The sequence below is a fragment of the Tenrec ecaudatus genome, chromosome 2 (assembly GCF_050624435.1).
Source record: "Tenrec ecaudatus isolate mTenEca1 chromosome 2, mTenEca1.hap1, whole genome shotgun sequence".
Classification (NCBI taxonomy): Eukaryota; Metazoa; Chordata; class Mammalia; order Afrosoricida; family Tenrecidae; genus Tenrec; species Tenrec ecaudatus.
In genome coordinates, this window is record NC_134531.1 from 196506526 (window position 1) to 196521441 (window position 14916).

General features: G+C 51.6%; 1 protein-coding gene across 1 annotated transcript; it reads left to right on the forward strand.

Moving 5' to 3' along the window:
- The first annotated feature begins 538 nt into the window (after window positions 1-538).
- Window positions 539-12719, forward strand: GRM6 (glutamate metabotropic receptor 6). Its single transcript, XM_075542758.1, has 10 exons — window positions 539-1051; window positions 3197-3413; window positions 3775-3910; window positions 4679-4833; window positions 5734-5874; window positions 5994-6194; window positions 7529-7674; window positions 7798-8421; window positions 11431-11742; window positions 12525-12719. The coding sequence occupies exons 1-10, from the start codon at window positions 539-541 to the stop codon at window positions 12717-12719; spliced, it is 2640 nt and encodes an 879-aa protein (XP_075398873.1).
- The last annotated feature ends 2197 nt before the right edge of the window (window positions 12720-14916 follow it).

Below are 14916 nucleotides of genomic sequence, written 5' to 3' on the forward strand. Positions count from 1 at the left end.
TGAGGATTAGAAGAAGGAAGGAGATTCAGGAGAGTGACAGGAGCCTGGGCAGGGACACCAGTTCGGCTCTGCACCCAAGGGGTCTCTGCTCTCCAGACTGCCTCTCATCCCCTCCCTAGAATCCTGAAATCCTCCCTGGCTCAGTCCCTCAGCATCTGTCACACACTTGCACCGAACAGACAGGCAGGAGCAGGTGAGTCTGGCCACCGAGGATACTCTGGGGATGGACTTGGAGCAAGAGGGCCCAGGGCTGTCCGGGAAAGGGCCCACTAGACTGGTAGAGCTGAGACAGGGGCCAGGCAGGGGCGTGCCATAAGGTTCAAGGTGCTAGTCTGGAACTCAGGTAACAGGGTCCAGAGGTTCTGGCCGAGTGGAGATCCCATTTAATCCCCAGAACGAATGCTTGGCGGACATCTCACGCCCACCTTCCACCTCCCTCCCACCCCCCCACCCCCGCCCAATACACGCACCCTCCTTCTGCCTTTGCCCTGGCGCTGCCCAGGCTCCCACTCCGCCTTCTCTCCGCAGCCTGCAAGCCATGGCCCGGTGCCCGCGCGCCCCGCGCCCGCTGCTGCGGGCGCTGCTGCTGAGCGCGGCGTGGCTGTGGCTGTGGCCGGCGGCGCGGGCGGCCCCGGCGGGCTCCGTGCGCCTGGCGGGCGGCCTCACGCTGGGCGGCCTCTTCCCGGTGCACGCGCGCGGCGCGGCGGGGCAGGCGTGCGGGCCGCTCAAGAAGGAGCAGGGCGTGCACCGGCTGGAGGCCATGCTGTACGCGCTGGACCGCGTCAACGCCGACCCCGCGCTACTGCCCGGCGTGCGCCTGGGCGCGCGGCTGCTGGACACCTGCTCTCGGGACACGTACGCGCTGGAGCAGGCGCTCACCTTTGTGCAGGCGCTGATCCGCGGCCGCGGCGACGGCGACGAGGCCAGCGCGCGCTGCCCTGGGGGCGCCCCTCCGCTGCGCGCCGCGCCCCCCGAGCGCGTCGTGGCCGTGGTGGGCGCTTCGGCCAGCTCAGTCTCCATCATGGTCGCCAACGTGCTGCGCCTGTTTGCGGTGAGCGCCGCCGGGGGGCTTTGGTGTTGGGCATCTCTTGCCCGCAGGAGGGCTGGTGGCCTGTCCCCTGGATGTCCTTCCGGAAAGGGTCTCTGCTAATTCTCACAGAGACAGCGCAGTTTTGAAGGAACTGTCTCTCTGGGCCCTAATCAGAGACAGCCACTCACCTCTTGGGCTCCCTGCTCCCTGCTCTGCCCCAATATCCCCCAGGATGTCAGCCCCTTGTGTGAGTTAAGAAAATGTATCTTAGGGCGGAGTGGGCCACCTGTTGGCCTGCTAACTGCAAGGTCAGCGGTTTGAAACCACCAGCTGCTCCGTGGGAGAAAGGCGGCTTTCTATGGAGGGAGGGGAGGGGAGGGTACTCAGGGTAGCTCTAGTCAGCACCGACTCACGGGCACCTACCAGTAGCAGCAGCAGCTCCCCCCCCCCCACACACAGTGTTCTCTGGATGGCACCATGTCATACAGAGAGGTGTAGTTCTCCCGTGTATGTGACTCTGTGTATATCTCTGTGGGCATGTATGTGTGTAAGGGGTGTGTCTGTTTGGCTATCTGTAGACTCTGTCTGTCCCATCCTACTCGGAGAGCCTGGTTTCTGTTGCTCTCCCGGTTTCTTCCCCTTTGAGTCTAATGCAGGGATCTCAAACCGAGGGCCTCCAAGGGCCAGGTGGGGATTGTTCAGGGAGTGAAGCAGGTCAGGGCCCTGTGAGCCCAGGTCCCACTATAGTTTGGCTCAGTCCAGATCAGGATCCCAGACCGGAGCAGGATTTCAATGTAAAACTCTATTTTTAGCCATCAGCTACCAATTCAAAAATTAAAAACACCATGCAGTGCCAAAACACAACCATGAACCAGATTTGGCTTCTGGGGCCATTTTACAATTTCTGTTCTAGAAGAAACCATGAGGGTCTTGAGTACTTTCTCAGCCTTGCCACTGGGATCATGGGCATTGTCGTTGATTTGCCCTCGTGTCAGTCTCATCATCTGTGCAAAGGAAGCTAAGCCTGCACGCGAAGGTTGCTGTTGGACATATGCCCGTGGAGTGAGTGCCCGGTGGAACCCTCTCACTGCCATCTAGTCAATGCCGACTCATGGTGACCCCATAGAACCTGGTAGAACTATACCGTGAGTTTCTAAGATTCCGAGACTGTAACTCTTTATGGGAGTAGAAAGCCCAGAGAGGCTTTCTCAAGGCCGGGCGGGAGAAGCGGGTGCTTCCAAACTGTGGAGTCACCACCGTGGCGCCGGGCTCCTTGAGTGGAGCTGTGGCATCCACGAATGAAGCCACACCAAGTGACCTTTCTCGCTCCTTCCTACTGAAGCTCCCTGTTCCTTCATCGCTCATGCTTTTCTCTCTTCGGCTCTTTCTCCATGGTCTCCTCCTGTCTCTGCTTCCCCCCCACCTTCATCCACCGGGGCTATCCCGCTCCCCGTTCTCATGCTGCCCCCACAGTTTGCCTTGCTTCAAATGATCCTATCTCCTCTAGAGCAGCCCTAGTTCCTTCTAGAACCTTTGACCTCTGACCACCAGTTCCCATTAGATCTCTCTTGCTCTCCGTTTCATGTGAGTTCATCTTTCTTTGACACGGTTCTGATTCCCCCCTCCTCTCTCTGTCAGCCACTTCTTCATTCTTCTGTTGCCATTCTCCGCTGCCCCTACAGGCTGACACCTCACCCCACTTCCGCTACTAATCATGCCAATGCACACCAATAAACCCAGATTCAAACCCAGCTCCAGCCTTGAACCAGACACTTCCCTACTGAAGCTCCGGCTCCTGCCACGGCTGCCACCTGGACGAACCATCCCTTTGCGTAATTAGGGAAAACATGCCTTCTTCTGGAGCTGACAAGAATACAGCAGATGGATTGGCTACAGATTGGATTCCAGCTCCTTCTTCCCCATGGCCAGGAGTTCGTGTTTAGGACACAAGATGCACAGCTGTATATGGTGACCTTGACCTTTCCCCAGCACCTCACATCTCCATATTGCACCAGATGTCTTCATCTTCTGACCCTTCCATGTGGTTACAGCTCTCTACCCCTTATCTTTCATGTCTCCATCCATGTCCTGGCTCCTGAAAGTCCTTCCTCCATGGGGCCAGTACTGGCCCTTTATCCACAGCCCAGGTGTTCTTCACTCCCCCAGATCCCCCAGATCAGCTATGCCTCCACAGCCCCAGAGCTCAGCGATCCCACACGCTATGACTTCTTCTCCCGCGTGGTGCCACCAGACTCCTACCAGGCCCAGGCCATGGTGGACATTGTGCGAGCCCTCGGATGGAACTACGTGTCCACACTGGCCTCTGAGGGCAACTATGGCGAGAGTGGGGTTGAGGCCTTTGTGCAGATCTCCCGGGAGGCTGGTGAGTGGTTGGATAGGGGGAGAGAGCTGTCTGAGGTACCAAGGAGTCTGCAGGGGGGTGTGGTACAGGCTCTGGATGGGGCAGGAAGTCATAGGGTGCGAACACAGAGTCCATGTCCAGCCTCAGGGATGTCAGCCTGGACTGGCCTCTGTGAGTGGGTCAGGGCTTGGCAGGCAGACAGAGCGATGTGTAGGAAAAAGGGTTTAATGGACTCGTGGCTTGGCCAGTGGAGCCTCGGCTAGAGTCTACGTCTCTTAGCCCTTTGCCAGAGCACACGTGCTGATCATAAGCTCAGGAGTCCTCCTGGTGGTGGCCTTGTGGGTTTGGGACCAAGGCCTAACTTAAACATCCTCGCACCCAGGGGGCGTCTGTATTGCACAATCCATCAAGATCCCCAGGGAACCAAAGCCTGGAGAATTCAACAAGGTGATCAAGCGACTTATGGAGACACCTAATGCCCGTGGCATCATCATCTTTGCCAACGAGGATGACATCAGGTGGGACAGCATGTGTTCATTCTTTGGTCTCTGAAGTCTCTCCCAGCATGCCCTGCATCTTACTTGTATATACCCACCGGATATGCACTTCCCTCTCTCCATATTACTTAATCCTAGCTACTCAAGCCCCCCTGCACCAATCATTGTGTCTGGTCCCCCAGAATGGTCCCAAACTGCTCTGGGATGACATTGTCCAACTAAACCAGGAAAACGCACACAAATACTTGCCTGGTCATATAATCCAGAGTTGGGGTTGAGTGGGCATGGACCAGCTGTATATGTAGAGACTAAGCTGTTTAAACTGAGCCCAGGGCACTACAGAGGATATCCATAAAAGGAATTGTGGATACTGAGTCTGGGCATAATGGTGGGTGTCAGCAGAGAGGGCTGTAGAGAGAGAGCCTGGCAACACAGACGGTGTCTGAAAGGCCCTTCCCAAGCAGAGGACCTTCTGCCATTTGGGAGGCACTGAAGGTTGGGTATCCGGGGGAGGGGGATTTCTGAGTGTCCTCAGCGTTCTCAAAGGAGTTCCTTCAAAGGCCACCAGGAAGCACGTTATGATGGACAAAGCATGTGGTCTGTCTTTGGGTCAGAACCAGGGTTAGTTATTTATTGAGAAGTCTCCTAAATATGCCGCATTTTTGTTCTCAAAGAGGCTTCTCTGAGCGGTGTGGGGAGGGACAGGAAGCTAAAGAGGAATGGGAAATAGCTAGGGATAATTTGGAGAGGGATTGGGCCCTCGCTCACTCCTCAGCTCTGTGTTACCAGGAGGATCCTGGAGGCTGCGCGCCAGGCCAACCTGACAGGCCACTTCCTGTGGGTGGGCTCAGACAGCTGGGGATCCAAGACTGCACCCATCCTGAACCTAGAAGACGTGGCCATGGGGGCCATCACCATCCTGCCCAAAAGGGCTTCTATTGACGGTGAGTAGCAGGGGTCACTCCTACCTTATTTGTCCTTTGCCCTCCATGTGCACTCATTTCCTGCCTATGCGACAAGGTGCCCCAGAGGTGTAGTGAGCTACAGACTCTCCTTGGGTGGAAGAGGAGGCTGTCCACTGGCATAAAGATTTAAAATCTCAGAGACCCAAAGGGGAAGTTCTTACAGGACCTGCATCCCACAGTCACTACGAGTCAGAGTCAACTCAATGGCAGTGAGTGTGGTTGGTGCCGTGTTAGAATTCTCACTTTCCACATGGAAGACCCAGGCGATTTCCAGACCATGCACCTCATGCGCAGTCGGCCAGAGGAGGCTCGTATGCTACTTTGTGCCGACGAGATTTCAGCAGAGCTTTCAGATGAAGGTGGACTAGCGATCTCCTTCTGAAAGTCAGTCAATGAAAACCTTACTGAGCGCAAAGATCTTGTCTAACTTATCATGGGAAGGACCCAGAACCAGGCAGCACCTTGCTCTGTCATGCATGGGATTGCCATTAGTGAGGCTTACTGAATGGCAGCTTATCACAGCACAAATGATTGGCACCGTAATCCACAAACCTCCCAGGATTTTCAGATTTTCTGAGTCTGAGCTGTGAGTATATTTCTTGAAGTTGTATTTCAAGGGTGTGCGCTGTGAAGAAAAGCCTTGCGCAGGGTGAAGAATTGTTTTCCCCAAATTCCATACCTGTATTGTGGTTCTACCAAAATAGCAGCCGCGTTCTCATTTAGCAGGGAGCTGTGACAAGAAAGGAAGGGTCTGGAAGATTGCATCACGTTAAGGATTGTGACCAAACCTGCCCTGCCTTCCTAACCTCTCCCCATCCCACCTGGGAAGGGACGCCGTGGGGGCTGGAGGAACCTCCCCTCTCCTTATTGCTCTCTCAGGGTTTGACCAGTACTTCACGACCCGATCTCTGGAGAACAACCGCCGCAACATCTGGTTCGCTGAGTTCTGGGAAGAAAATTTTAACTGCAAACTGACCAGCTCAGGTACCCAGCCAGATGATTCCCCTCGTAAGTGCACAGGTGAGTGCTGCCCAGAATGGCAAGGGTGGTGGGGGAAAATGTAGGGGCCGGCTCAGGTACCTGGGTGCCAGGCATCCCTCCTGGCTCCTGGTCTCAGGGGTCGTGCGTCCCTAAGACAGGCGAAGAACGAATTGGCCGGGACTCCACCTACGAGCAGGAGGGGAAGGTGCAGTTTGTGATTGATGCTGTGTACGCCATTGCCCACGCCCTCCACAGCATGCACCAGGCACTTTGCCCTGGGCACACAGGCCTGTGTCCAGCCATGGAGCCCACTGACGGGAGGACACTGCTGCAGTATATTCGAGCCGTCCGCTTCAACGGTGAGTGGATGCTAGCATGCCTGTGGGGATGGGGAAGTGGATGCTAACATGCCTGTGGGGATGGGGAAGTAGATGCTAGCATGCCTGTGGGGAAGGGGAAGTGGATGCTAACATGCCTGTGGGGATGGCAAAGTGGATGCTAGCATGCCTGTGAGGAAGGGGAAGTGGATGCTAGCATGCCTGTGGGGAAGGGGGAGTGGATGCTAGCATGACTGTGGGGAAGGGGAAGTGGATGCTAGCATGCCTGTGGGGACGGGGAAGTGGATGCTAACATGCCTGTGGGGACGGGGAAGTGGATGCTAGCATGCCTGTGGGGACGGGGAAGTGGATGCTAACATGCCTGTGGGGAAGGGGAAGTGGATGCTAGCATTCCTGTGAGGAAGGGGAAGTGGATGCTAGCATGCCTGTGGGGAAGGGGGAGTGGATGCTAGCATTCCTGTGGGGAAGGGGAAGTGGATGCTAGCATTCCTGTGGGGAAGGGGAAGTGGATGCTAGCATTCCTGTGGGGAAGGGGAAGTGGATGCTAGCATTCCTGTGAGGAAGGGGAAGTGGATGCTAGCATGCCTGTGGGGAAGGGAAGGCCCCTGGGTCAGATTTCTGTTTGGGACTTGAGAGGACTTAGGTTGGAAGGGACAGAAGAGGCAGAATGACACAGCAGGTATCTGAGGATGAGGGCTGAAGGGCTGAGCCAAACCGTGGCACCCACTGAAAAAATTTTTACTGCTGCTAGCCTGAGAGCTGCTCACGTACACTGAGCATGTCTACATTTATAGGCTTTCCCCTCAGAGCGCGCGCGTGCGCGCGCGCTCTCTCTCTCTCTCTCTCCTCTCTCTCTCTCCTCTCTCTCTCTCTCTCTCTCTCTCTCTCTCTCTCTCTCTCTCTCTCTCTCTCTCTCTCTCTCTCTCTCTCTCTCTCTCACGTCCATTCTGACTCAGTGACCCTATAGGACAGGGTAGAACTTCCCCTGTGGTTTCCAAGACTATCTCTTATTCTGTATATGTAAATCTTTAGAGACAGCAAGTGTATTCAGAGTTTACTAGGGGCACGGCAGGAGAGATTGAGGAGCTAATAACACGTATAAGGAAGAAGAAATGTCCAAGCTCTCTTAATATCACCCTGGAGCGGCACCACAGGGGGTAAAATAAACTTTTAAAAGGAATAAACTGAGTCAAACTGGGGCCATTTCACGCTATCCTGCAGACCTTGGTCAAGGTCCGAGCTCAGCCTCTGGCCTGGGCCGTTGGACTTCTGGGGGCTGGTTGGCCCACATGACCTCTATAGGAGGTGGCTGTGATGGGCAGGGGCCCATCTGAGGATGACAGACTCTCCCCTAGGTAGTGCGGGCACCCCCGTGATGTTCAACGAGAATGGAGATGCGCCCGGGCGCTATGACATCTTCCAGTACCAGGCGGCCAATGGCAGCGTGGACAGTGGCGGGTACCAGGCTGTGGGTCAGTGGGCAGAGATCCTCAGGCTGGATGTGAGTAGCCCAGAGCATGGCCTTCAAGAGATGGGATACCGCCCCTCTTCTCCCCCACCCCTCGACCTCCCCCTGCTCCTTCTGGACTGGGGTAGTCACAGCTCTGTCTCGCTCTTGTCCTAGGTGGAAGCGCTTCAATGGTTAGGCGACTCTCTCGAAGTGCCCCCATCTCAGTGTAGCCTCCCCTGTGGGCCAGGTGAGAGGAAAAAGATGGTGAAGGGCGTCCCCTGCTGCTGGCACTGCGAGGCCTGTGACGGGTACCGCTTCCAGGTAGATGAGTTCACGTGTGAGGCCTGCCCTAGGGACATGAGGCCCACTTCCAACCACACGGGCTGCCGCCCCACGCCTGTGGTGAGCCTCACCTGGGCCTCCCCTTGGGCAGCTCCTCCCCTCCTCCTGGCCGTGTTGGGCATCATGGCAACGACCACGGTGGTGGTCACCTTTGTGCTGCACAACAACACGCCCATCGTGCGGGCGTCTGGCCGGGAGCTCAGCTATGTGCTGCTCACGGGTATCTTCCTTATCTATGCCATCACCTTCCTCCTCATCGCAGAGCCCGGGGCCGCCATTTGTGCTGCCCGAAGGCTCTTCCTTGGCCTTGGCACCACCCTCAGCTACTCTGCCTTGCTCACCAAGACCAACCGCATCTACCGGATCTTCGAGCAGGGAAAGCGCTCGGTCACACCCCCACCCTTCATCAGCCCCACGTCGCAGCTTGTCATTACCTTCAGCCTCACATCTGTGCAGGTGGGTCCTCGAGAACTCCCATGTTGGCCGCATGGGTGGGTTGGAGGCTGTGGGTGAGGATGGGTTAATCTCTTAGGGCTCTTGTAACAACGCGCCACAAAGAGAGCGGCTTACACAACAGACATGTCTAGTCCACAGACCTAGAAGCTCTTCTAAAACCAGGGTATCACCAGGACCATGCTTCCTCTGAAAGCTCCTGGAGGAGAACTTCTCTCTCCCCGCTCTGGTAACCCCTGGCTTGTAGATAGATCACTCCATCTCTGTCTCCGACATCCCATGGCTATCTTCCCTCTGGATCTGCAGCTCTGCTTTTCATTTATTAAACCACAACTTATAGTGGATTGGAAAGCCAAACTCACTGCCATCAGGTTAGTGCCAACTCATAGCAAACCTATAGGACAGGACATAACTGTCCCCATGGGCTTCCAAGACTTAACTCTTCTCAGGAGTAGAAAGCCCTGTCTAGGACCCACCATGCTCTGATGCGACCTCAAAGAGCTTGTTTTTAAACAAGGGTGTCTTCACAGATACAGGATTTAGGGCTTGCTTTAACATCCCTTTTTTGAGGGGAAAAATTCAACCCATAACAGGGGTGTTTGTGTTCAAATCCATCCATCACTCAGGGTGACACTGTTTCTAAAGTGAGCCCCTCTTCGATGTTGGCTCCCATGTTCACATAAAAATGGGCCCAGAGGATGGGATCCTCCCGTTTACAGGGGTGAGAAGGACTCATTTAAGGGAAGTCATTCTTCTCCTTCTGCTGACACACCCTCCACCTTCAGTCTCTGAAGGGAAGTAGGCCAGGAAGGTGGGAACTGTGGGTGTCTGGTTAGGCTCTAAAGCATCCTGGTAGCACAGTGGGTTGCACACAAGGCTATGGTTAGGATGCTGCAGTCGCTCTGCAGGAGAAAGCGGAGGCTTTCTGCTCTTCCAGAAAGATTTGCTTTCTCAGAGACCCTTTTCCTATGGGGTTGCTAGGAGCTGGAGCAGACTCGATGACAGTTTTTTAATGTCAAATGTGGACATTGTTTTTATTACCTACTTTCTTCCACAATGTAGGTCTTATAAAAAATAAAGAAAAGGGTTAAATAATTTCCCTCTAACAAATAATCTACTTCCAGGCAGTAAGCTGCTGCCACCCAGTTCACTGTGATTCCTCGATGAGAGGCACCGAGAGCAATGAGTTTTTTTCCTGTGAAGTGGAACATCTAATTCCACAGCTCATGTCTATGACGCACTGGATGCTGAACTTTAATCACTTACCTGGGTTGCCAAAATAGGTGCGATGCCTTTTGGTCATCAGTTCGGTGCACCAGAGCTGATTTTTGTTTCTCACGGGGAACTTTCCCTCTCAATCTCCAGTCTTCTTAAGAGGAACTTTCTTTCAGCCTTTTAAGCCAGTGAGAGAGAACCTGAATGCCAAACCTACTGCTACTGAGTCTATTCTCGGATTTCGGAGGTCCATCTTTGGGGGAGCTGAGTCAGCTATTTCGCCAGGATATGCATTTTATCAATGGTGTCCCGCTTACCGGTGTTAAAGTCCGGTCACCTTATCCATAGCCTCATCTTTCTCCCTGTGGTTTGAGCTGCAGACTTTGTGCTTAGCTATCCGATGCTGACCCGACAGCGCCACCTAGCCAGCAGATGGGGGTCTTATTTCACTCCTTGCTCATGTAGCAGTCAACGGAGTTGTTGCCTTTATGGCTTCCCCTTATCCCCCACCCCCCAAAACAAAACCAACAAACCACCACAAACAAACCCAAACTCGCTGCCACGCATCTATTGTTACACCTACTGACCTTATAGGTCAGGGTAGAACTGGCCCCGTAGGTTTCCAAGACAGTATCTCACCTATTTCTCCTGATGAGCAGCAGCTCGTGGTTTAGAACTGCTGACCTGTGGCTAGCACCCCAACGTGTAACCACTACACCACCGGGGCTGCACACACACATAACAGTGTGCCTCTAGGGCCAAACTAAAACCCACTGCCATTGAGTCGTTACTGACCCAAGCTTATGCAGACTAGAACTGCCGCTTTGGAGAATCGAGACCTTACACCTTCCCTTAGCGTCTGTGTCTGGCACGGATACCGCTCACGGTCTCACCCTTATCAAATACCTCTGTTTCCTTTGTCTGGGATGTTTCTTTGAGTATCACAACGCATTCACTCACCATTTTACTCAGCAGTTCTCTGGATTGAGGGGAGGACTGGGGTCCTCCGAAATGAGATTTGCATGATGTTAACAACAAGCAGGAGTCCCTGCGGGTCACAAACATTTAAGCACTCCGCTACTAGCCTACAGGGTGGTGGTGCCAAGCTACCCAGAGGTGGCTCTGAAGAAGAGTTTATCAGTCTCCTGAAAAAGGACCACCTTTCTCCTCTGACATACATGGAGTTGTCACGAGTCCAATCCGCTCCGTGGCAACTGGTTTTGGTAGTATGTTTGAATTTTGAAGTGATTCCATTTGCATGGGCTCACATCTGCTGAGAAGCTAATGATGCTGCCTAGCCTTTGAAGAGAAGCACAGAGGACATCTCTTCAGAAGCTGGCTGTTTGTATGTAGACACGTACCACCTAACCCCCCGAGTTGGCGCTTTGTCCTCACCACAACATTCTGAGGATTCTGAGGCTCTGTCCTCTCTAGCTGGAGAAACCGGGGCCTGGAGAAGTGTTCTTAATTACATAGTCTGCTTGGGACATGGTGGCGGTAATGGGTAGAACACAGGAAAAGGAAAATGATGTCAAGCTGCCTTAGACTGAACTAGACCGGACATTGCTAATCATACCTCCACCACAGCCCCTTCTCTCGGCTAGGCTGTGGACCAGACCTCTGCTTAGGCAATTCCCCATCACCAGGACTTCCCTCCCTTCTTTATGGTGCTTTGATCAGGCCCGAGACTACAATTTAGGCGGGGATTTTAGGGGAATCTTATTCTGCTGGAAATCTAACTAAGTGGGTTAACTCCTGGCGGAGGCCATGTTTAGGATATGACATTGGTTCCCACAGGTGCTGGGAGTGGTGGCGTGGATGGGGGCCCAGCCTCCACACAGTGTGATCGACTATGAAGAGCAGCGGACAGTGGATCCAGAGCAGGCCCGAGGGGTGCTCAAGTGTGACATGTCCGATCTCTCCCTCATCGGCTGCCTGTGCTACAGCCTTGTTCTCATGGTTACGTGCACGGTGTATGCCATCAAGGCCCGTGGTGTGCCAGAGACCTTCAACGAGGCCAAACCCATCGGCTTCACCATGTACACCACCTGCATCATCTGGCTGGCTTTTGTGCCTATATTCTTTGGCACTGCCCAATCAGCTGAAAAGGTAATCTGGGGCCCCCCAGGAGGTTTGGCCACCTCATTTGTTTCCTGTCTGTCTTGGGCCTAATTGTTCCAAGAGCTGAGCCATCCATTTGGATGCTTGATTCTTTGCTGGTTGCTTGCTCCGTTGACTTATTTGTGTATTTGAATCCTAGTTCACTCATTGTTTTTCTAATATCCCTCTGCTTCTCCACTCAGTCATTCCCCAATTCCTTTGTTACCTCATCCATTGACTCATCCACTCTCCTATCCATCCACTAACTTGTTTTGTATTATTTTTCATATATTTTATTTGTCCTCCCATTAATCCATTTTGGTTCACTTGCTTAAACATTAATTTAGTCATTCGCTCATATATCTTTGGTAGAACATTTATTTTTTTCATCTGTTTAATTCATTTGCGCATTTGCTCCTTTACTCATTGATGAATTCACTCATTTGTGTATTTGAAAACATATTCACTCATAAGCCCTAGATTATTTTAGGCTTACAGATAATTTTTCCAGGTCTCCCTATTAATTCCTTCCTTTCTACCTGTAATTACTTGTTCGTTCAGTCCAACGTCACCATCCTCCTTACTTTCCGCACCAAAGGCACACCGTAACCACCACCAGGCTCTTAATCCCACCAGGTCTTTTGCCTTTGCTGCTGTCTTTTCCTAAGTGGTCATCATAACCCACCTTCCCCAGCTAACATAGTCACCTCTAGTTGATGTGGCAGCAGAACTGGAGGGGCTGTGCAGAGCATAGGCCTGAGACCTATCTCGTCCCTTCTCCCATGACTTAGATCTACATCCAGACAACTACACTGACTGTGTCCTTGAGCCTCAGTGCATCAGTGTCCCTTGGCATGCTCTACGTCCCGAAAACCTACGTCATCCTCTTTCACCCAGAACAGAATGTGCAGAAGCGGAAGCGAAGCCTCAAAGCAACCTCCACAATTGCAGCCCCGCCTAAAAGCGAGGGCACGGAGGACAAGTAGCGCGGTGTGGGATGGACAGGACTTGCTGCGCCGGCTTCTCTTTGCTTCCCTCCACTTCCTGGAGTCCAGGGAGTCCAGGAAGGGCACACCGAGCATGCAGGGGTCTGCGCCTCAGAGAAAAAGGGGATGCATGCAGCACGTTTACCCCTACTTTTGTGTGTATGTTAATTTCACGATTCCTCACTGCAGATCAGGCTTCCTAATCTTGGTGGGCAATAGCCACTGAGAGGGTCTCACCACTAGCGAGAGACTGTATGTACACTCTGGTCGAAGCTCAAGCAACGGCGCCCTGGAGGTGGCCGAGTTGGAGACACACTTCTAGCCTTCAATCAAGGCTTTACTCTTGAGGGCTTCTTAGAATCCTCTCCTGTATGAGTTCCGAGTGGCTTGTTTTCTCACTCTTGATTATGTCTACAACACGAACCATCTTATGTAGAGGGTGGGGTTGCCGTCTCTAGTACTAAAGATGTGACAATCTCTTAGTTCCATCTTCCATGAACAAGTCGCCTCATATTTAACGCATTTGTAAACTTTTCTCCATTTTTGAATGATCTGATGTATATCAAAAGCATGACTCCCAGAGGAGTGTTTTACTCATCGAATATGTAATTTTCTCTCCCTGATAATTTACCTGATGTTAAGTGTGGGCTGACAGCTCCTTGAAGATTTCCCCACAAGTTTTGCATCCATAGTTTTTTAGTTTCTGATCCCCAGATAAGGATTTTCCTCAATTTATTGTTTTCTTGGTTTGTTTCATAAATTCATTGAAGTGCAGTGAATTTTGACTAATTGAAACTCTTTTTATAGCATACAAGAGAACTTCAGAAAGTTCATGGAAAAATTCCATATTCTCAATAACGTTTTTCATGAACTTTTTGAAGGCCCCTTGTGTGTGTATGTATGAAATGATCCCTGATGGTATAGTGGAGTTGGCGTTGGCTGCTTACCACAGGGTTAGTAGTTCCAACTCACTAGCTGTTCTGTGGGAGAAAGACGAAGCTGTCTGCTCCCATTAAAAGGCATAGCTTCAGAAACCCTAAGGAGCACTTGTGCTCTGTTCTGTAGGAGCTCTAGGAATCAGAATAGGCTGAATGGTCATGAATATATCTATCTATCTATCTATCTATCTATCTATCTATCTATCTATCTATCTGTCTGTCTGTCTGTCTGTCTGTCTGTCTGTCTGTCTGTCTGTCTGTCTATCTATCTATCTATCTATCTATCTATCTATCTATCTATCTATCTATCTATCTATCTATCTATTACCACTCCAAAGCAAGTCTGTCTTTTTATGGGCTTTCTCTCATCCAGTCTATGAACTGAGACTTAAGAGTTAGAATGATTTCTAACTAGATGCTTTTTCACATTGATTGCATTTAGAAAACCTATCTCCAGAGTGAGGGTTTTCCTGCTGGACTTCTTCATATTCCACATGATTTAGTATATTTTTTACTATATTAGTCTAATGTGAATTCCTTACTGCACAATGTTTCAGTTACCATGCACTGCTGGAACATAAATACATAGGAGATTGACTTTAAAAACAGGGATTTATGTTCTCACACTTCAGAAAGCTAGGAGTTTGAATTCTTCTTGACTCTAGGAGAAGGGCCTTCATTTTGTTTCAGCTTCTAGGAATTACTTGCAATCATTGTATGTGCATTTGCTGTATCTTTTGTTTTTTTCTCTGTGTATATTCTGATCTTTTTATAACTCAGTGATGAATTTTAGGTTGTACCATATGCTGGTGTGACATCAACTGATGGATTACTTTAGATTGTGTTATGGATCATGATTACATTATGGAAAGTAATTGCATTGCATTGTGTTATGGAACAGCAACTAGACTAGCGTTTGCCAAATTACCAGGAACCATAACCCAGTCAGAGAAGTCCCAGCGGCCTAGGGGTTATATGTTGGGTTGGGCTTCTAACTACGAGCTAAGCAGTTCAAAACCACTGACGGGTTCTCTCATATATGAATTCGGAGTGGGATATGAATTCTCAGATGCTCCATGGGAAAAAAAATGAGGCTTTCTAATCCTGTAAAGAGTCACAGTCTAGGAAACTCACATGGGAAGTCTGACTCTATCCTAAAGGGTTGCTGAATTGGCATTGACTCAGTGGGAGTGAGACTTTTTTGTCTTCTCCTAATTCAGCCAACTTGATACATAAAATTAACCATCACATCAAAGCAA